Below are 23,215 nucleotides of genomic sequence, written 5' to 3'. Positions count from 1 at the left end.
AATTGCTGAGCTCCTGAGTGTAAGGACAGCATAGAGGGCCAGCTAGCATCAGTCCCAGAAAGGAGGCCAGGCTATTTCTGGCTCTGCATTAACTTGCTAGGGACTTAAGGAAGTCACTTTCCCTCTCCTGCCTTCAGCACTCTAATCTGTAAATTCGAAGAGTTGACAGAAAATTGAATGACCGGGATGTCCTCTCAGAGCTTAACATTTCCGATTTCCAGATTTGTAGATAAGCAGTTTCCAAACCTGAGCATGCATCAGACTGATGTGAAGGTCTCGAAGGGTCCTTAAGCCCAGATTACTGGGTTCACCTCTCTCAGGTCCTAGCTCAGCCATGGTTGGGAATGAAACATCTGCATTATTACCAGGTCCCTGGTGGTGCTGATCTGGGACCACATTCTGAGAACTCCCACAGTTAGGTAGATGGGCTCAATAAAGAAAATCTCCCACATATACGAGACATAATAGAAGAAATGAGGTTCCTGCATTAAACCCTTAATGGAAGGAAGAGCCTATGACTCTGCCCGTGGGCATAAGCTCACTCAGCTCAGCCCTCACTTTCTCTCATGGAGTCCTACCCTCTGACTCAGTCAGTATCCCACAACAACAAGGAAGTAAGGCTGCAGACCTAGGGCGTCCTCTGACCCCAGGTAATCCCAGGTTAGGGAGAGAATTGAAAAGGAAGTGCCAGGGTTAATTCCTAGAATAAAACATGAAGCCAGTGCTCACAATAGGAGAAAACAATGAGAGAAATAATTAATTCTGCTTTTGTATTCATATCCAGGCTCCAAACTAATTGCTTATTTGTTTAATCTACTTTGACCAGAAGTGTTACTGCACCAAAAGTATTTAATGAGTCGGGCTTCCTAATGTAAAATTCAAGCCTATTTGTGCAGTGGGATGAGTTTTCATGAACAGAGGGAGAGCCAGTTCTCTAGCAGAACCTTCTTACCTGGGTTTCTTTCTAGAATGGAAATGCCACCAGAAACTCAAGTCATTGATCGGGGTGCAAATCACTCTTTGCCACCAGTACCAGTGGGCCTGGACTCTAGCTGCTATTTCTATACAGGTTTGGGCTTTTTTTCTCTTTTTCCCTGTGGATGTGGTTTCCATGAGGGAAAAGACAGCCAGCCACTCCCAATGGGCCTCTCCTATTTCTGTCATTCATACCTTTCTAGGAGCTCACACAATTTAACCCCGAGGCTCCGGGGAACTCCCAGAGGTTTCAAGCAGTTGAGTGCCCTACTAAGATGAGGATTGACTCTGCCTCCTGGGTTTTATCATCCACACAGTACAGAAGTCCTGTTCCTACTTCTTTGGAACTCCCATACTTACAGTTGTTCCCTGTCTCCCTTCCCAGGATTCACAGCTCTGCTTCCCTTCTCCCACCCTCTTCTAAATGCTAATACCTATGTTTGGTAGAACTAAGCCATTTTCCACCCCTCCCCCTTTCCTCTGAGAACTTTGGAGGAGATCCCCAACCATTGCAGTGTGAACAAAGTGTTGCTAGGCATCTAAAATATGGTTAGTGATACTTGTTTAATGTGAAGTGGCTAAAACCATACCTCCAGACCCAAAGAACTTCCTCCAATGATGGAGAACAGAGTGGCTAGAGAGTTAGATAATAGCATACTGATTCCCAAGCTGAGCACATCCCCCAATGATGTTATCAACAGCAATGCCTTTGAGTTGGGACAGGGCAGTGCTTTTAAAGGCTAACAGTGTCATGAAGGCAGGTCACAGTCATACATGAGAAGCAAGTTCCTGAGCCTGCAGCAATTAATGCCTACCACACCTGTATATGTTAAGGAGAGAGTTAGGACTTTTTCCACTGGGGGGCCACTGACGGTTTTGGGATATTAGGGTTACATGGGTAACGTCAAGCTTCAGGATGGTTGGTCCAGCAGTTTGAAGTCAAGAGGTCCAGAGGTGGGATCTGAGTGCTGGGACAGTAGAGTGAGGCATAAAGGGAGTAATGAGATCTGTGAACAAGCCTTGGTAGGGTCTCAGGAACACTCAGGGCATGCCACTGGGTGAATAGGGTATGACTCCCTCCCTCCACAGAGTCACAGGTTGTCTTATTCTCAGGAGCTAGGCACTTGTTTCTTCCTAAATTACTTCCTGGAAAACACAGTCTGACTCCAGGGTTCCCATTTCTCAGGAAAGTCATTCCACTTCTGGAATGTGTCTCTTCCACCTCTGGTCCATTTTGTTCACCCTCCCTATCTCCAAGCCTGGTCTTGCCTAGCACCTCCACCCTGACTTGGTTGACATTTATATTTATTGCCTCAAAGGTATTTATAAAATAAATACCGGAGGCCACCACTGGATTGGGTTGTGCTTCTCACATTTATCTTGGGGAGCTCTGCCCAGGGATTGATGTGCATGTGTAAGCAGTGCTGGACCCAGAAGGAGGGCTGCAGGTGGATGCCAAACACCCAGCCTGATAGGAGTGGTTGACCACACATGGCACAGCCTCAGAACATTTGGAAAATTCATAATGTGAGGATTAACATTCCTGTTGTATGGCTGAAAACTACAAGCTTCAAAGACGTTAAGGCCTCAGGTTAACTCAAGATCACAGAGTAAGAAGAAGGCCAAGCTAGAAAAGGGACCAGTTTCTCAGCAGTGTTATAGGGCCCTGAATACAGCCCTCCTTCATTTCTGCTAATTCCTACTACGCTGAGCAGGGGCCTTGGGCTGTTTATTATTCCTTATCCCACCTTTCTTCACAGCTGTGGTCTATGGTATAGAAGGCAAGCTATGAGTCCAAGGACGATGGGGCTGGGAAATGCCATTCTAGACAGAGTACAGGGGGCTGCTATTTCCATATGCTCCAGCAATCCAATCCTAGGTTTACCCTCAAGAGAAATGCTAGCATATGCCACACAGAAACTGGCATATGAATGCTCACAGGAGCATTAGTGTGTGTGTGTGTGTGTGTGTGTGTGTGTGTGTGTGTGTGTGTGTGTGTGTGTATGTTGTGTGAATAAGTGTATGGGTACATATGTGATGTCTAGGTACATGTGGAGGCCAGAAGACAACATTCCTCAGGATTTTCCACCTGGTTTTTTGAGACAAAAGTCTCTCGTTGGTCTAGAGCTTGTCAGGAAGGCCAGATTGACTATCCATCTAGCAAGTCCCAGGTATTTGCCTGTCTCTGCCCCTCAGCACTGGGATTGCAGATGTATACCAGCACACCTGGCTTTTTGCAGGGGAGGTGGTTCTGGGGCTTAAACTCAGGTCCTCATGCATATAAGGCAAACACTCAATTGATGGAGCCATTTTCCCCAATCCTGAATTATTCCTTTTTATGATTTTTAAAAACACTTTCATATATGTATAAGATATATTATGATCATATTCATGCTCCATTACTCTCTTTTCTCTCCCACTCTCCTGTAAACTCCCTTCTCTTTCTTCCCAATGAATCCCTTTCATACCCCCATGTTGTGTGTGTGTATGTGTGTATATATGTAGGTCTTTTGCAGGTAGCTATACCTCCTACATATTTTGTATCTGTGGCTATTCCATATCCAAACGACAACATTCCATAGCATTGTCCTCCACCCTCGAGCTCTTACAATTTTTTTGGCCCTCCTCTATGTGTCCCCTGGGCCTTGGAGGGTGGTGATATAGTCAGTCCCATTTAGAGCTGAGCATTCAACAGTCAGTTTTTTAGTATTTTGACCAGCTGTGAGTCTCTGCATTAATTGCCGCCTTGTACAAAAAGAAGCTTGCATGACCCAGGCTGAGAGCAGGAGTAGTCTATAAGTATAATCAGAAATGCTTAGAAGTCATTTTGGCTACACAAAACATCAGTAGTACATTCTCCCAAGAATCTGTAGCTTCCCCATGCATAGGACTTTTCCCCACTTTACAGTAAGAGACATGTGTTTCCATCTGTAGAGTGGCCCTCAAATTCAATTGGAAAATGGTTGGTTGCCCACAAAATATTCCTTCCACGATTGTACCAGTGTATGCATCTTGCCTGTCTAGTCAGAACTATAGCACAAAGGATCCACAGCTGGGAAAGGCATTCGTGACCTTTCTGTCCTTATAGCTCACACACCCTGCATAGCACCTTCTGGTACCCTGAACTCTAGCCATCAGGAAGGATGCTGACAGCTCAGTGCCACCATTATCTCAACAGCCCCAATGTGGAAACAACACAAAAAGGAGTGCTTGTGTTAAAAGTGGTTAGTAGGTCTTGAGTTTACATAGTTCAGGCTGAGGCCGCAGTACCTCTCTCAGGAGAAATGGTCACTGTGAGGACCCTCTCCTATGAAAGGGTCAAGGAAAATGACCCTTCCATGTCCACCATGGGTTATTTTGAGGCTAGGATCCTCTTTTTATGAGCCTTCTGAGAAACCCCAGATATGAACTCCTTCAGCCTGAACAGACCGTTCACCCTTCAGAAGACTCTGAGGCCTTTCTCTTTTTATCTGAGTAAATTAGAGGAAGCTCAACATTCTGAGCTGGGAGAGATGGCTTGGAAACCAGCTATCCCTGGAAAGAAGGACTCCAAGCCATACAAGCAACACCATTTTCTTTTTAGAAAAGGTTTGATGACCTTCAAAAAGTCCCAATGTCTTACTTTCATAACTTCTTCAAAGATTATACTTCAACAGAACAATTTAATTTTGAGTGGATGTGAATGTTCTCTAAAGTTACATGTAAATATTTTTAATGTCTTAAAAGTGTATTAACATAGTAAACTTGTATTATTTGTTAGATCCCAAAAGTGGATTATGGATAATTCTTGAAGGAATTATTTTGACCAAAAAATCAATTAAGAGATTATGAAGTAATTTCTAATGAGCAAAGATAATGCATCGGAACTTAGTAATTATCACAGAAGAAAAGCACATTTACTTATTCTTATATTTTGGAATTGGGAATGATTATCTGTTGGGGGAAAATATCCCTATTGAATAAAGGAAACAAAATGAGTAAGAAGACAACCTAATGTGGTCGAATCTGTAGCTAAATTAGGGGGTCAAGACATGTACCATCCAGGTGGCATTATCAAGGCTGCCACACATCCTGGACTCTGGGGTCCATGTATGGAGTGATGAATTTCTGAGTAGATTCATGGCATCGTATCAGACACCATAGAGTCATAAGCCTCACTGACCCCTCAAGCTTTTGGTTAAAATGGAAGCCTGGTTACTGCTGTGCTTGACACCCATCTCTAGTATTGTTGGCAGTGACCAGTGACCAATATCGGGCTGGCACTTGTCCTGAGTTGTGACTGTAATCTTTTCCAACTTGCCTTAGGGCCATCTTATTTACAATTTATCTACTTCCCACTTATCAGAAACAGGCAAGAACATTTTGTGTACTTGCTATAGTGTATACGATGCCCTCTCTTGGATCTGTCTGCTACTAAAGCAATTGAAATGTAAGATCTCCCAAAAGTCTTCAGTGGCAAAACCAGAGACAAAGATCTTTTCTCCCTTGACCTGTCCTTGCTTCTTCTCCATCTCTGAGCTGCTCAATAACTGCTTTTACATTCTTTTCTGTTTCTTTTTACATCCTTAAAAGCACTCTGAATATGGATGGCAGGCTCTCCTAGTGGATACTCTTGGCTCTAACTTTGTTTGAACCCTGGTTAAGTTTTGTATTGGGGACAGAAGAGACTTTCTTTGCTTTCTGCTCTCTTTATGATCTTGTTGGGCTAGCCTCTGTACTTTTTGATCCTGTAGGGCTAGCCTCTGTATCTTTCTAAGAGGGACTGCAGGGCAATTTTGTTTCTGTTTTGATTTTCTGAGCACCTCCTTTTAAGGCCAAACATCTTTACTGAGACTTTGGTATCATCTATCTTCTTTCCAAATAACTCCCAAACTAATTCTTTCTTCATACCTTTTCTTACAAAAAAAAATAGGGCTCTTTTTTTTTTTCAAAATTTGAATAATCTTGTGAACTCTTCATTTTCATTATTTCTGTCTCTTGGTAGAATGTTTAATTTACTCAAAAGCTTTGTGCGTCCTTGCAAAACAGATTCTTTCAAGCATTCAGTAAAACCATTTCTTCCTCTGAGGATTATGTAGAAAAGACTGCCCGCACTGACTGCTGAAATCAATGTTTTGGGGGTGGAAGGGTCATAGGGGTTGCCTGCTGGAATTTATCTTCTCATCTGCCTTAGTTTTTCCAGAAGTTGGTGTTTGGATGAATGAATACCTGAGCTTATTTTCATTTTCTACTTGCCTGATGGTTTCATAGCACATAAAAGATCAGATTTAGGGGTGATGTTTGACCTTAGAAAAGGAAAACCAAATCCATAGTGTAGGTACTGCTGATGGCAGAGCCTGGCTGTAAGCTGTTCCTAACTTTCATAGGGGGGATGCTCTGCTGCTTTCTCCCATGTGCTAAGCCCCATCACAATTAAAGTGTAAGACATTAGAGTTCCTTGTGTGGGGCACACAGTTTTCCAAAGGACTTGTGACCATTAGGCCACCACTATCAATCTAAGAAATTTTGACAGGGATGACCACAGCTCCCTTCTCCTGGATCTATGAGCTGCTAGGTGGCTGCTGGGGTGGCTCATGCCAACTCCAGAAACAAGGGCATTAATGATTTGGAATACTGGTTGTTTCTCTCTGCCATGCCCTGTGGTTCTCTTTATACTCTGATTCCCCCCCCCACACACACACACACTGAACTCGTAAGAACCTCAAGAACAAGGTTGTGATATCTTTTCTCTGACCCCAGTGATCAGAGCAGATATGCCATAGTGTTTGACAGGTATATGGATTTAAATGAAGGTTTTCTGAAGACAGAGGCATAGAGAAGAATCAAGCTCAGGGTTAGCCTCAGACTGTTAGGGTTAATCTTTCAAAAATTCAGTACACAGAATTATACAAAATAATGGCATTTATTCTTATATATTTATACATGTATGTAAGATACTTTGATCACATTTATTCCCCAATTATCCCTCTTGTATCCTTTTTCCTTTTTCTACTGGTCCTGTTCTTCTCCCACAATTCTTTACTTCCATTTTCTTGCATGTCCCTGATCCCAGCACCACATATGAGAGAAAGCATGTGAATCTTGTCTTTCCAAAGCTGGCCTGGTTTTCATAGCATGATGATTGCCAGTTTTGTCTATTTCCCTGTGAACGATGTTATTTCATTCTTATTTGTGGCTGAATAGTGTTCCCCTATGTGTGTGTGTGTGTGTGTGTGTGTGTGTGTGTGTGTGTGTGTGTGTGTGTGTGTGTACATTAGTTTCTGACTTTGACTCAGGAGTGGAAATCTGGATTGTATAGTTTTGATTTTAAGTTTTTGAGGAATTTGCAGAATAACTGCTGTGGATATCACTCTTTATAAATAAAATGCTGATTGGCCAGTGGCCAGGCAGGAAATATAGGCAGCACAAGCAGAGAAGAGAATTTGGGGAAGTAAAAAGCTGAGGGGGGAGACACCTGCCAGCCACCACGATGACAAGCAGCATGTAAAGATGCCGGTAAGCCATGAGCCACGTGGCAATAGATTTATAGAAATGGGTTAATTTAAGATATAAGAACAGTTAGCAAGAAGCCTACCATGGCCATACAGTTTGTAAATAATATAAGCGTCTGTGTGTTTATTTTATAAGTGGGCTGTCAGACTGCCAGGGCTCGGTGGGACCTGGAGAGAAGCTCTCTAGCTACAAATAACTGTACTGATGCACATCCCCACCAACAGTGTGTAAGCCTTCTCCCACCTCATTCTTGCTACCTCTTTGGGATGGATGTCGAAAGCCAAGGATGTTGAAAAGTTTCTATTGGCTACCTGTGTGTTGTCTTTTGAAAAGTATCTGTTGAGTCTAGTTGCCCATCTATTGATTGGATGATTTGTTTATTTGGCTTGAACTTTCTGAGTTCTCTATATACTCAGTGTCACCCATCAGGTGAATGGCTGGCAAAGATTTCCTCCATTGTGTGGGCTGCCTCTTCATTCTGCTGCTGTTTCTACTGATGTACAGAAGCTTTTTAATTGGATAAACCCCACTTGTCAACCCTTGCTATTCTCTTTTAGCTATGGAAGTCATATTCTGGAAGCCATTGCCTATGTCTGTATCTTGAAGGTCTTGGCTAGATATTCCTCTAGAAGCTTCCAACTTCGGGTCTTAAATTCATATGGTTTCAAGATGAAATTTGGGCAGAGTGAGAGGTGGGACTTGAATTTCAGTCATCTACTTGTGGATGTACCATTTTCCCAACACCATTTGGTAAAGACATGGCATTTTCCTTCATATTTATATTTTTCCATCTTTGTCCAAATCTGCTTCTGTAACTGTGTGAGTTGATTTCTGGTTATTTCTTCTGTCTCGTTGTTTTACAGGTCAATCGGTGTGCCCATTCCATGCTGTTTTATTACTATGGCTCTGCAATATAATATGAAATGGAGCATTTTAATGCCTCCAGCATTTCTTGCTTAGGATGACTTTGGCTATCTGGGATCTTTTCTACTTCCTTATGAACTTTGGGGTTTGTTTGTTTGTTTATTTCCAGTTCTATGAAAAATATCTTTGGAATTTTGGTAGGGCTTGTACTGAACCTTTGAAACACTTTCAGCAATATGGCTTATTTCCAGTATCAGTTATGCAATTCTGCTGACTCATGGGCATTTGGGGTCTTTCTGTCCTCTAGTGTCTTCTTCTATTTCTTTCTTCAGGGTTTCAGAGTTTTCATTACGAAAGTCTCCTAGGTTAGGCTTATTTTTAATTTTATTGAGGTTATTATTAATGCAGTTGTTTTCCTGATTTCTTTTTCAATGACTTCATTACCAGTGTTTAGAGAATCTACTGATTTTCATATGCTGATTTTTGTATTCTGTCACTCTACTAAATTTTTAAATAAAATTTATAATCTTACTGCAGAGTCTTTCAGATATTTTGACTACTTTTATTCCAGTTTCTCCCCTGATTTCTTCCATGGCTTGCTAGTGTTTCAAAAGTGTGTTTTTCAGTCTCTGCGTATTTGTGAATTACCTACAGTTTCTCCCACCAGTTATTTCCAGTTTTTCCATTTAGAACTGGTAAGATAGAAACAAATATTTCAGTATTTTTGTATTTGTTGCATCTTGCTGTGTATCTTTAAAATGACCACTTTGTGGGAAACTTCCACAAACTGCTGAGAAGAGAATGTTTTGCATCTTTTGGAAAAAATATCCTGTAGATGTATGCTGATTCCATTTGACCTGCAGTGCAGTTCACCTCCTGTGTTTCTTTGTTGAGTTTTGCTTTGGATAGCCTATCTGTTGGGGAGAAGAGAATGCTAAAGTCATCTGCTGTGTCAGCCAGCCTTTTGGACACTGCAAAAGTGTCTTAGAAAAATCATTTAAAGGAGGAAAGGCTTATTCCTACTCATACTTTGACAGGTTTCAATCCATGCTTGGTTTGCTTCCCTGATGTGAGCCTGTGGTGAAGCAGGACACCATGGCAACAGAAAGGCATGGTAGAGTACACCTGCTCACCTCATGATGACCAAGAAGCAGAGAGACAGGAAGGGGCCACAGACAATGTATTACCTTCAAAGATACACCCCAGTGATCTTCTGGGCCCAGGCCCACCTCCTCATTTCCATCACATGTCAATAATGCCATAAGGTTATGACTCCATCTGTGGGTTAACCTGTTGATTAGGTCACAGCTTTGCTGGTTTACCCGTATCTCAGTAGCATCACCAGCCGGGGACAAAGCTTCAAATGCATGCGCCTTCAAGGGAAATTTAATAGAAAAAGCACAACACCCATTATTATTGTATTGATTCCTAGTTGCATCTTTATGGACAATAGCACTTCTATTATGAATTAAAGCGTACTGATATCAGTGTGTGTATATTTACAACCATTATATCTTCTTAGTGTAATGTTTCTTTTATTAATATAGTTGACATTTGTTTCTTCTAGTTTTAAATTGAGGTCTGCTTTGTTGAATATAGGAATAGCCACTTCTACTTGCCTTCACATTCTATTAGCTGGGAATATAACATTTTATCTTTTTACTTTCAGTTTGTGGATTTCTTTACCACTTTGTTGTGAGTTTCCTGCAGGTGGCAAGTAGTTGGGTCTTGTTTTATCATCTAATAAACCACTCTTCTTTGTCTTTTAACAGGAGAATTATCACCATCTACATACAGGAGTACTATTAAAAAGCATGTTCTATTTCATGTTGTTTTCTCTAATGTTTGAGTTTCTCCCAGTGCCTATTTGCTCATCTGGTCTTAGTATACTTATTCTTCCACATGCTCTCTTGGCTGTGTTTATCTTCTTCTACTATGAAGTGAACTTTTAAATATCTCCTGTAATGCTGACTTAGTGTCATGTATTGTTTTAGTTCATGTTTATCTTTGAGGGTCTTTTTCTCCTTCTGTTCTGAATGCTAAAAAAAAGATGAAATATTAAAAGGAGGAACAATAAATAAGAGAGGGAAAATCAAATAAAAGATTTTTAAATGGAAAAACTCAAAGGGGAAAATGAGTAAAAGAAAACAATCTAGTGAATTTTTTTTAAAAGGGAGAGAAATAGAGGAGGAAATAGAATTTTTTTTTCTTTTTCGGCGACCTTGAACTCCTGGTCAGACTTACAAAGTTGTACCTTTATATCCAGTTTTATGTGGTGCTGGAGAATGAACCTATATATTCTCATGGTAAATGAGCATTCTGCCAATTGAGATAGAGCTATAGCCTAAGAATTAAATATTTAAAAGGGGAGGATGAAAAAGATGCACATATAAATTTCAATCTAAGCAGGCATGACAAAAAATTTTAATAAAAAACAAACCAAAAAAAAAAAATCCTACAAGTTTCCTTTCTGCCCATGTGGAGGCAGAAGGGAGAGTTCCGTGCAGGCTTTGGACAAAGCACAGACTATGCACCTTTCTCTGCTTCCCTTCTGTTCACCCACCAACGAGGTATGGATTGTAGACAGAGCCACTTGTAACTCCTGGTCATGGGGAGGTGCAATCTATGAATCAACCAGGTTTGCACAGGGTTCGTGTTCCATGTGCATTTGGATGGCTGCCCCATTGCTGTTGCAGATCCAGGACCCTGTGTGTATGTTTGGGTAACAGGGAAACAGTATGGAATTGCAACCACCAACTCTGAAGCATGGATAGCAGAGGATCTGTCCTGGTCTGGTTTCCATTACTGTGACAAAACACTGACCAAAAACAACTTGGGAAGAAAAGAGTTCATTTCACTTCCCACTTCCAGGTAACAGTTCATCACTGAGTGAAGTCAGGGCAGGAGCTCAAGGCAGGAATCTGGAGACAGGAACTAAAGCAAAGACCATGGGGAATGTTGCTTACTGGCTTGGTCTCCATGGCTTCTTGGCTTGCTCCTTTGTATAACTCAGGACCACCAGCCCAGGGGTGGCACCACTCTCAGTAGACTGGGCCCTCCCACACCAATCATTTATAAATAAAATGCCCCACAGACATGCTCACAGGCCGATCCAATAGAACTCCTCAATTGAGCTTCTTTCTTCTCGGGTCAGCTTAGTTTGTGTCAAGTTAACATAACCTAAGCAGCACAGATCTGGGGCCCTCCCCTCAGGACTAGTGTTCTGAAACTTAGCTCCTGGGGGCAGTTACTGGACGGTACAGACTGACCTCAGTGCCTATACCTTCCCTTGCAAATCGATGGTCTAAACTGGCCTGGAACTTTGTTCCCTTTTATTTGCTTCAGCCTGGTGTGGCTTTCTACTTCACAGAACTCTCACTTTTTCATCATTATTGTTGGGATTGTTGTTATTTAACTAAATTATTATCATTAATTAATTTTTGAAGGTTTCACTGCACAGTCCTGGCTGATCAGAAACTCAGTATGTAGGCCCAAGTTGACCAAGAACTTGCAGCAATCCTCCTGTTTCAGTCTCTGGAGGGTTGGGATTTCAGGTGTGAGTCATCATGCCTAGTTCTTAGCCCTTTAGTTCAGAGTCTTTTCTATGGTTGCCAGACTGGCTTTCTGGCCAGTACTTGTTCATGGCTTTGTTCCTAGATGCAGGAAAATGAAGGAAACTTTGATTCTCCCAGCAGTGAGTCCAGGCAAGATCTTATCAAGATGACTTCCCAACAACTACCCATTGTGAAGCTAAGAAAGCTCCCTGTGTGCCTTTCTTTTGTGTGGGTTCTGATTCTGATTCTGATTCTGGTTCTGAGCTGCCTGCTCAGCTGGACCTCTGCATGGTGCCTAGGCCTGTGCTACTGTGTTTTTTATGTTTCTCCCTCTTCCTTTCACCTCTGCCCTCTGCACACAGCTACTGACCTCGTGCTTGGATGTTCTTTCTTACCCTCTGTTTTAACCCCAAAGCCTCTGGGTGTGTTTTTGTCACCACCCACCTCAAAAAGTAGCTGCTCTCCTACATTTGATTCTATCCCCAGAGAAGATAACCATCACCGGTGACCATCATGCCATCTTGGAGTTCTCTTTTTTTTTTTTTTTTTAATTTGTTATCTCTTTGTTTGAGACAGAGTCTCATACAGAATAGGCTGGTCTTGAACTCACTATATAGCCAAGGATGACCATGAACTTTTGATCTTTTTGCCTCTACCTTCCCAAAACTGGCATTACAGTACCACCATACTTATTTTTTCCGTGGTGCTAGGGATTGACCCCAGAGCTTGGTGCATGCTCAGTGAGTTCTCTACCAGCTGACCTACATTCCCAGCTCTAAGTCTGCCAGTATTAATAGATGACATTTTACAGAAGGAGCTTGAAAACCTGTGTGGTACTTCTAAAACCAACATCATGCAGATTGTGCTTCCACATGGCCTGTAAGAGGAGTCTGAATGGCAAGTTGTGGTAGGAAAGCATTATTATCAGGAGCCCTTCAGTCATCCCCATCTTGAGTCGCACTGGGATCCCCCGAACATGTAGCAACTCTGAGAGACTGTGCCACTTTCTGAACTACCTACACTTCCTCCCATAGTCTTGCCAAGGCATGCAGAATCTTGAGCAATCTGAACATATACCATCCCAATGGTTAACCACAGAGGGTGTCCCTAAATCAGGAGTTCAGTTCCAGGTTCCTTTTACCTGACTTAGCAGTAAGATTTAACATATCCAGTCCCTCAAGTATGCTTCCTTCCACTTGGTTTCCAGGCAATCACACTCTTCAGGCTTTCCTTCTACTCCATTGGCCTTGCTTTTGCAGGGACCCTTGCTATTTTCTCCTCATTTCCTACATCTTAAAACATGCACTCCACTAGTTATCTTCGTGATCTCTCAGTTCTACTCCTTCCTGATTTATTGAAATACTAATAAACAGCTCCAACTTTACGCACATGTCTCCCTACCCAGTGTCTACGTGGGACATCCCAGACACCTGAAAAGTAATGTGTTCAAAGTAGAGCCCCTGGTCTGTCCTCCCAGATGGCTTGTGTTGATGTTGTCTCTCATCTCAGTTGATGGCAGCCTTGCCCTTTGGTTGTTCCAAACAAAAACCTTGCAGTCGTTTTTAATTCTTTTTTCTTCTGTATCCCACATCTATGGAGCCATTCCCAATGGCAGTCAGTGTTCCTCAACTTGTGAGGGGGCTACATCCCCATGACACTGTCACTGAGTTGCAAATATAATAAGTCAAAATTACATTGTGTATGACTTTTCCAGGAGAGACAGATCTCTGATCACTCTAGCTAGGCTACCCATGACAGACCCGAGGAGTAACCCCACTGAATCTAGCTTAGTACATCAGTAACTTCACTGGGATAACTAATGGGAACATGAGTGACTAAAAGGCAGCTGCACCTCTGAAAAGCCTACCCTAGCATGGGTGACAACGGATGAAAGCTACAATTCCTGGTGCTCCCTGAACAGTTTACAGGCAGCTCCACCAGAGAGAATCTCATCTCTCCAGAAATGGTTATTGTTTGTATAAACTTGGGGAAGGGCCTTGTGAATCCTGTCATTTTCTGAGCTTCCTGAAGCTTCTATGTTTTATGAGCTTTCTGAGTCTTATGAGGCTCCCTCCTCTCTCCAGGAAGGAATGGTTTCCTGGGAGGAAATAGCTACGCTACAGCACTCACTGCACCTAACACCAAATCAGTAGCAGCCTATGATTGGGAATAATTACCTAATGTAGAGCCCAGTTTATGACAGTATATCAACATCTCATATAGCTAAATAAATTTATTAAACAGCTCTATCCCAAACCAAACATAACACACACACACACACACACACACACACACACACACACACACACCTGATGATGTCGTAACTGCGGATGATGGACCAGTCACTGTATGCTTACATGGATGTGGCTCATTGTTGCTGCCCAGCATCAAGAGAGTATTGTAGCCAATATCTCTAGGTTGGGAAAGGTTCAAAATCAGAAATAGTTTCTGCTGCATAAGAATCACTTTTCAACATGGTAGAGTTGAAAGAGCAAGGCCAAAGCATCATTAAGTTGGAGACTGCTTCTCTGCCACCTTCTGTTGGCAGCACAGAAGAAGATGCCACTGTTAGCACACAAGTCAGATTGTCATTATTTTGTTGTTATCGCTCCTTTCACTCTCCTCTTTACTTGGAATAGAAGCCAAAGGCCCTCCCCCCCACCCCCCGGACTGTGACACTTTCAGGTCAGACACTGCACTCTGGCTGTCTCTTCTCCAGTGCTCCTCTCATGACTGTCCTCTAGCTTATAGTCCTGCACTGCTACTCAGGGGGGCCTTTGCTGACCACAGGCCAGCACATACTGCCTACCCTGGTGTTCCACCTCCTCTTTCCCTACTTCATTTCCCCTCTGTAATACTGTCTTTTATATATATTGTTATTTGTTTAGTATGTCTAGACTCTGAATCCCTCCAGTGGAGAGTAGGTTTTATGAGGGCAAGAAACTTTACTTTGCTCATGAATGTATCTCTAGAACCTAAAAGAGCAGCTACGTGGCAGATGCAATTAAACAGCAACTGTTTAATTAATTAACAAAGCTGGGCTATAATACCAAGGTAGGAAAAAAATGCATTAGACAGTTGCAAAGAGGATAAAAAGTTCTTTCAATTTGTTGGATTAGTAAATCAAATTTAACACCATAAAAAAGCAAAGAGGGATTATGAGTCTCCACAACAGAAATCCAACTCTATAGACAGAGAGAGAACAGACCTTGGCAAAATCTAGAGGTTATATGTGGCTCTCTCACTTCCTGATTGAACAACAAAGACATGCTTTTGATCCAAAGGCTAATAGTCAAATTAATAGAAAACACAAAACATGGTAGGTATTAGATTTAAACTTAACTTGTAGTACAAACAATGGAGGAGAATTAGACTGATGTCTTCTATCTCGTGTTACAGACATGTAGATAACCTAGACCCATTTGGTAAGAGACACTGCAGGTAGCAGCCTGTCCCGCTATGGCAGAAATATCTATAGCAACTGACCAATTTTTATAGCAGGGAAAACTCAAGTACAATCTAACTTGTTTCTTTAGATCTTTGACAAGCTGTTATGTGCAACAACGAATGTTCTAGACTGTGGTGATATTATGTTCCCCAAATATATTGTGCACCATAATAAACTTATCTGGGGTCAGAGAACAGAACAGCCACTAGATATAGAGGCCTGAAAATGGTGGCACACATGCCTTTAATCCTAACATTCTAGAGGCAGAGATCCGTCTGGATCTCTGTGAGTTCAAAGCCACACTGGAAACAGCCAGGCATGGTGACACATGCCTTTAATCACAGGAAGTGATGGCAGAAAGCAGAAAGATATATTAAGGTGTGAAAACCAGGAACTAGAAGCTGTTAAGCTTTTAGGCTTTGGAGCAGCAGTTCAGCTGAGATCCATTCTGATGAGGACACAGAGGCTTCCAGTTTGAAGAAACTGGATCAGCTAAGGAATTGGTGAGGTGAGGTTAGCTGTGGCTGGTTCTGTTTCTCTGATCTTTCAGCATTCACCCCAATATCTGGCTCCTGGGTTTGTTTTTTATTAATAAAACCTTTTAAGATTCGTGCTACACTAGACTACTTTAGTTGAGAGAGAGGTGAGACCAAGGAGAAGTAGACAGAGATTTGGGTAAGGCAGATACAAAAGTAGTGAGATTTACAGAAGCACAGAGCAGGACATCTTACACGTAGCAGGAACTTGGCAGCAAGTGTTTCATAGGGACATTGTAGGGGGAGCCATCAGACAACAATGATCATCCCATTCCAGTAAAAGTGAGAGGGAAGGAAGAGGAAAGGCAGAAGGACTGGGTAGGAGGATTTTGGTATACTTGTACTATTATCATGAAGCCTTGGAAAGATTATTGTGGAATCTTTGATTAGTAGTGCCCACTGGGGAACCCATGTTTTACAGGGATGGGCAGGCTACTCGGTGAACTCCGAAGGGGGCAAGCCTCTGTGTAAATACAGTGGCACAGCATCTGAGGCCCTTAGTCAGTTATGCCCCTAGGAATAGGAGTTCAGAGAGGTGCAGTATCATGGCCAGCACATGGTCTCTAGTAGGCTTTGTGCAAACTGACCTCCAAAGTCCCAGAGGACACTCTGATGCTAAGACGTCATGGTAGCATTTTCCACTTCTCACTCTCTATGGTTAGAATGCATCCTCTGCTTCCCCTTCCCTGGCATAGACTGACTTTAGTAGGTGCCAGAGTCTGACGAACTGTGGCCAAATCCATGCCTTCCCCCTTACGTGATCTGCTAGCTGTGCTCTGTAATTCCAGGTCTTGGAGGGAATCTATTAACTTAAATTGAGGATAGTAAATGTCACTCAGCCATGGTCCCCAGAGAAACCCTTGTAAAGTGGAGTTCGAGTGAAGAAATGACCTTCATCACTGCAGAAGTGCCAGGACTAAACAAAACAGCCCCTGAGCAGATCACAGACTGAGCCTCATCCATTACTCTCCTCTTTCCCTTAGGAAGACAGCCCTCATTTATTATTTCCAGACTGTTTTCATTTTACTTACACTGTGTGAAAAAATGTTAAATTTGGAGATAAATATTATTTCCTAACAGAAATTTCATAATCATCTTTGCTGATCTTGGAATTAGTATCCTGTTTCCAAACGTTTGCTTTGTGTCTCATTCCTTCGTTTGCGTTTGTGAGTTCTTCATTACAAATGTTCTCATTTGGAGAGTTCTGACAGGGCCTCTGTTGCAGCTCTGTGTTCCTGTCTTTGTGAGGGATGCTACCTCTTTTCTTTGGAAGTACATTAAAATCTTACACACAGTACCAGAAAGAAACGTTTGCTGGAATGTCCCTTTCTATGGTACAGTTACTTTGCACTAATCAGTTCTACCCTTGATGTTCTCTCTTGCCCCAGGTTTTCTCAGCCCATGACTGCAGCACTGAGGGTCCTTCAGCACCTTGTACTTCAAAGGCTTCTCGTTGTTCCTGTCTCTTCCTCCTATTTTTCAAGTTCTCTCTTACTTTGGAATTTTTTTAAGTGTGTGTGTTGACACATATGTCCCAATACACATATGAAGGTCAAAGGACAAGTCTATGGAATTAATCCCCTCATTCCACTTTTATGCCAGTTTTTGGGATTGAACCCGGGTTGCCAGGCTTTCACAGCAAGCACTTTTACCCATTGAACCATATCGCTAGCAACTTTTTCTTCTGTACCGTAACTATTCCACATCCACCCCAGCCCTGCCCACGTGTGTTTTCCTCTGCTAAATTATCACCTTCTCTCTGCTCTATCATCTCAACTCCATTCAGCCCACAAAACCCACAGGGAGTTCTGCAGATCCAGTTCAGCTAATGAGGAAGCACAGAATTCAAACCCAATCACCTCTTTCTTTCTGTTCCTCTCCAAAAGATAGCACTTCTCCCATATTGATTATTTCTTTGGCTACCCTTGTCTCTTCCTCTCTCCACAGCCCCCTCCACTGTCCCCATCATGCACCAGGTCAGTGCCACCATGAGGAGCATCACCTTGTCATGGCCTCAGCCAGAGCAGCCCAATGGCATCATCCTGGACTATGAGATCCGGTACTACGAGAAGGTGAGCCAGCTTTGACCTCAGGCTTCTAAGGCTAAGCCAACACTGTTCAGTGAGTGTGGCCAGTGGAAAGCACAAAGAGACAGGCTGGAGGAAGCCCATAGGGAGGAAAGGGGATCCCTGGGGAGAAATTCAGGTCTGCCTTGCCCAGGCTTTCTCTGTGTAGACTTGGCAGAGAGCCTTCAGACTCATTGTCTGACAGTCTGGACAGTTTGCTGGACTGGACTATGCAAACCATTCCCCATCCTACATCCACGTATTTGCCGTCCCAAGGAGGTACCACCTGGTGCCCCTGAACCTTTAGAGGATTTTGGAGTCTTGTAAGTGATTTGTTTTCCAACTTGTTGATCCCGTGCCTCCAACTCAAGCTTATTTATTTATAAATTATATGCATGTGTCAAGACACTAATGTGGAGGTTAAGGAACATGTAATCGGACATTTAAAAGGATGAGATAAAAAAAATGAATTGAAGTAGAAATTTGTGTGTTGCAGTCCCTGACTACTTGTCAGCAGCTGCTGCTGAAGGCTACCCAGGGCGTGTATTGCCAACAAAAGGGAAACAATGCCCTGTAGGATCGGTCCCTAGCTTGTTCATCATCCACGGAAGCAGGACCACCATGGTGAACTGCAGCGTTTGCAAAAATCCTGGGAAAATACAGTGCTTCCTGAACTAACCCAACATACTGTTTAGAAAAACACCAGATGCATTTGTTTATTTGTTGGAGAGTTTGATCTCAATACTATTTGGTAGGTCCTATTCTAGGATATGTTAGTGAACAAAAGTGTTCTGCCATAGGAGGTTTGCTTCCCAAAAGAGGGAGACAGACTAAACAACGAACATACAAAATATGGAAATGATTATCATGTTTAAAATCGTAGCATAAAAAATATAGATGATCTGGCAAGATCCTCAGAGGGTAAAGGTATTTTGTGAGCAAGCCTGATATCCTGAATTTGATATCTAGAAGCCAAATAAAGGTTGAAAGAGAACCATCTCCTGAAAGTTGTCCTCTGGCCTCTACACATATGCAGTGGCACATATACACCCCCACATAAAATAGACACACAGTACACACAAAAAATAATAAACTTTAAAAAATTAAAAGACAAAACAAAAACCAGATCAGATTAATGACTTTGTAAAGGCCAGGCAGGCATAAGTCACAAACTTAAGCAAAATGATCATAGCCTCTTGGAGAAGATGAGACCTCTTTCAGTATCTGAAGAAAGTCAAGTTACAAGCAGTTATCTCAGTAAGGAGAGAATGATAGACTCTGAAATGCTATCACAGCTGTGACTCCAAGAGCAGGAAGCAGATGAGAACACCTGGGATGATATGAGCAGTAGGGAGTTAGTGGACACGTGAGAGAGCTTATTACCAGGGGAAGTCAACATGTTGAGGTATAATGACTCAAGCTTTACTACTGAGTAAGGCAGGGAACCACCACACTTTGAGAGCAGAAGAGGGACAGGATGTGACTTATATTCTGAACATCGTTCAGGCTGTAAATAGGCCTGCTAGATCCATAATCATCTGTCAGGAAGATAGACATTTGAGTTGGAGCATCACCCACGAGCTGTGGAAATTAGCTGGCTTCTAGATATACAGTACACACTACAGGGAGAGCTAACAGAGTTTCTAAGTTGGATGGCATGTGGATGAGTTTAAAGAGACCTTCTAGAATGAAGTAGGCAACGTCAACCAAGGAGGAGATCTCCATGCGTAATGGATATTGGGATGAAAGAAGAGCTCTGTGGCTAAAATGCCTGTAAGAAAGCCAGGTAGAAGTGTGGAATAAAAAACTGGTGACCTTAGCCAGAAGGTAACTCTTCATTTGGAATTAAGAGAGGGGATGGGTTGAAGATGCCCATGTGTGACTTTTTGGGATGTACATGGTATGAAAATCCTTTGTCTAACTGAGGTCATCTGCTAGGTAGAGAAAATCAGGGATAAAGACACCACAGCCCTGCAGGGAGGCCAGATGAATGGCCGAATAGCACTGCAGGAGAAGCAAAGCCCTCATTTCCAGTACCCTGACAAGCTGCTGTGGTCCTGTGACTTAACCATTGTAGGGCACAGTTTACACATTTGGGAAATGCTGGCTTACATCCCTGAAAGTAGAGGTACAGATAAGTCTAGGTCACCAGTCCTGTCTGTGGGGGAGGTATGCTCCTCAGCATTATGGGAGTACATGCCAGTGAGACGAATGAGATAACATTCAGTTCTGTTTAGAGAACACTGGCCTTCATAGACAGTTGACTCATAACATTCAATGAATTGAGGGTAATTTTAACCAATTTTCTTAGTTACAGTAATCGTTGCTGAATCATGAAATAACATGACCAAAAGCAAGATGGGGAGGAAAGGGTTTATTTGGCTTACACTTCCACATCATAGCCCATCATTGAAGGAAGGCAGGACAGGAACTCAAGTAGGGATAGAAGCTAGAGGCAGGAGCTGATGCTGAGGCCATGGAGGGGTGCTTCTTTCTCATGGCTTGCTCAGTCTACTTTCTTAGAGAACTCAGGACCACCAGCCCAGGGATGTCCCCACTCACAATGGGCTGGGCTTCCCTCCATCAATCACTAATTAAGAAAATGCCCTATAGCTGGATCTTATGGGGGCTTTTTCTCAGTTTAGGTTCCCTCCTTTCAGATGACTCTACCTTGTGTCAAGTTGACATAAAACTAGCCAGCGTGCCATTATACCCAAGTCACTTCCAAGTTAAGGATCTATTTGTGCAAAACAAATTTGGGGGGAGATAATAAGGTAAGACACAATCTGTAAAACTGTTTGGACCCATTGGCTTCATCTTGTACCAAAGTTGACCTAGAAGTCCCACCAAGTTACACATACCAGTTTACTGTGCAGTGTACTGGGTCATTGGCCAGGATCTACTCAATCCCTTTTACCATACATGTGACCTTGCAGCCCTGTTGAAATTATACTTTATCTGAGAAGAAGAATTTTCCTAAGATATGCCTATTTGGTACCTTACTTAATAAGATTTACACTTCTTTTCATATTCTAGTATCTTCAGTGTTATTATAACTACTTTGCACAATAAAAAAAATAAGCAAAAATACTCTCAGAGGTCAATCACATAGCTAGGATGGGAGACCTGCTCTTTTACCCTGCAGCAGGTGGCAGTGTTGGCAAGGGGCTGAGTGTTTGGGTGCCAACTGCTCTGCCTCGCCCTCACCTTCTGTGGACAAGGCAGAGAGCAGACACTTCAGTGGGCAGCTGAGATGAGGTCGAGTGCTTGACATACCCTGGGTCCACAGCCATGTGGCTCATGCCTCTGTGCCTCGGCTTCCGGTTCCCCGGCTCAGCGCAGCCCAACCTCTGCCACTGTCTGCATTTCCACTCAAACCTGCTCCTTTGCAGCGCGGTCATTAACCTCAGCTTTTGAGGCTATGAAGGACATTAGTCTCCCATTTTAGGCCATCCCCTTGCTTCTCATTAATTCATACTAATTATTAACACACACATAAACATGGCACTCAATGCCTGAGGCAGCTTGCACACCTCAGTGGAGCATATTATTGTCCTTCCTCTGGAGGATGAGTTGCTTTTCTTGGGAACATGAGAGGATTCTTTGCCTAGTCATTGACCACCCTTGAGCATATGAGAATAAAACTCTCCTTGGCTTACAAAGAGCTCCACTGCAAAATCTATTACATTGCCTTGACCATTTCCAATATGACTAAAGAAAAAGACATTGGCCTGTGAGGGCATTTTGAAATAATAACCAAAATGGTAATTCATCACATATTGAGTACCTATTATGTTCCAAATATACACAGATATATTAGTTCTGATCCTTGAAAGAAATACATTTATAAGCCACTTATAATCAGTTATAGATGATGGAACTAAATCACATAAAGGCTAAATGACAACCACGACCACACAGGTCACATATAGGGAGTCACAGAACCAAATTACAGACATTTTTATTATATTTCAATGCTAGAAATTTCTGGAATTGTATGAAATCATCATCTATGCTCAGGATTTTTGTATCAGAGTGACTCCTGAAATAAGATACTGGATTTTAATATTAAACCCAAAGACGTATAAGCAAAATGAATGATCATCATGTCTGATTCACCAACACAAATAGAATCCAGCCCATTCAATGTCTTGGATCCAGTCCAAAGAAACAAAATTCCCTATTCCCTCATCCTGTACCACCTCCTCTCCCTGTGGATGTCCCATTCTCTTCATCTGAACCGAGAGTCATTAGCAGGAAAGAAGCCCCAGGCAGCAGAGCAAGAGATGGGCGTGGCTGTGTGTATAGCACTTTATTGATAAGGTAAGTGGCCGGCCCATTGGTGGTAGTTTTGCATCCTCTGGCAGCACCCTTGTGGGTCTCCTGCCCAATAAGACTCTCAGTCTGTGCTGGGAACACTTTTCAACTAACTTCAGTTTTGTGAATAGAATCAGTGGGGCTCTGCCTTCCCCCTCGCCATTCATTAATAAAGAGCTCAGATCAGAGAACTAGACACTCCCTGCGCCTCTGCCATGTTCGTCTCTTTCCCCATCTCAATATATGCCCATTCATCATTCTCTCTTGTTTACTGTCTTGTAGCACTTTTCACTCCTGGTGTCGGTGCATAGGCAAACCATGGGGGGGAGCATCTACATCTGCCCTCAGCTGTCTTTATGATTAAGTGTGTAGATCTCTCCAGCACTTCATAACAACTGTCTAAGCTAGGGCCAGTTGGTTTAGGTTGGGGAGGGGGTGTTCTAACTCTTCAGATTTCAAGACCTCCGAGAAACACTTCTAGACCTTAGCAATGCCTTGTGCTCAGCTGATGGTAAGCGTGCCATTGTTTGCTCGCTCCCTTAGCGCTGAGTTGTGGCGAGCCCTGGCTGTGAGGAGCTGGGATGCTGCGGGTAGAGAGATAATGGAGACATAACCACTGCCCTCAGTAGCTGTGTCCTCCATCTTCACATACTTATAATCAAACCAGTCATAAGCAACCTTGCTCATCGCTCTCACTCATTTGTCTGGAATTGATTAATGACTTGGCAAAGAACAAGAACTGATGCCCATTTTAATCACTGAACCGCTTCAAGAGTGTGTGGACTGGAAAGTGATTATGGGTTAACATTTGGTCCTCACCATCCAAATGCCAATATATCAAAACACTCTCCCTGCAGTAAGCGCTACCCAATCAGTGTTTCACTCATCTCAAGCAGTGCGTGATTCCATCTGATTCCTGCGAAACCAGGGAAGTCGGGCAGTTGCCTGCATTTTGTAGCAATG

At 42.7% G+C, this 23,215-nt stretch overlaps 1 protein-coding gene across 1 annotated transcript in view; it reads left to right on the top strand.

The window, feature by feature from the left end:
* Positions 1 to 23,215, top strand: part of Ephb1 (EPH receptor B1) — a 455,961-nt gene that overhangs the window by 338,250 nt on the left and 94,496 nt on the right. Inside the window, exon 6 of the mRNA XM_042281503.2 lies at positions 17,817 to 17,941. Within this exon, the coding sequence (XP_042137437.1) occupies positions 17,817 to 17,941 (125 nt within the window). The remainder of the gene's footprint in view (positions 1 to 17,816; positions 17,942 to 23,215) is intronic.

The sequence above is a fragment of the Peromyscus maniculatus genome, chromosome 7, assembly GCF_049852395.1.
Source record: "Peromyscus maniculatus bairdii isolate BWxNUB_F1_BW_parent chromosome 7, HU_Pman_BW_mat_3.1, whole genome shotgun sequence".
Classification (NCBI taxonomy): domain Eukaryota; kingdom Metazoa; phylum Chordata; class Mammalia; order Rodentia; family Cricetidae; genus Peromyscus; species Peromyscus maniculatus.
Note: the sequence above shows the minus strand (reverse complement) of the source record. Positions and strands in the feature narration are given on the sequence as shown.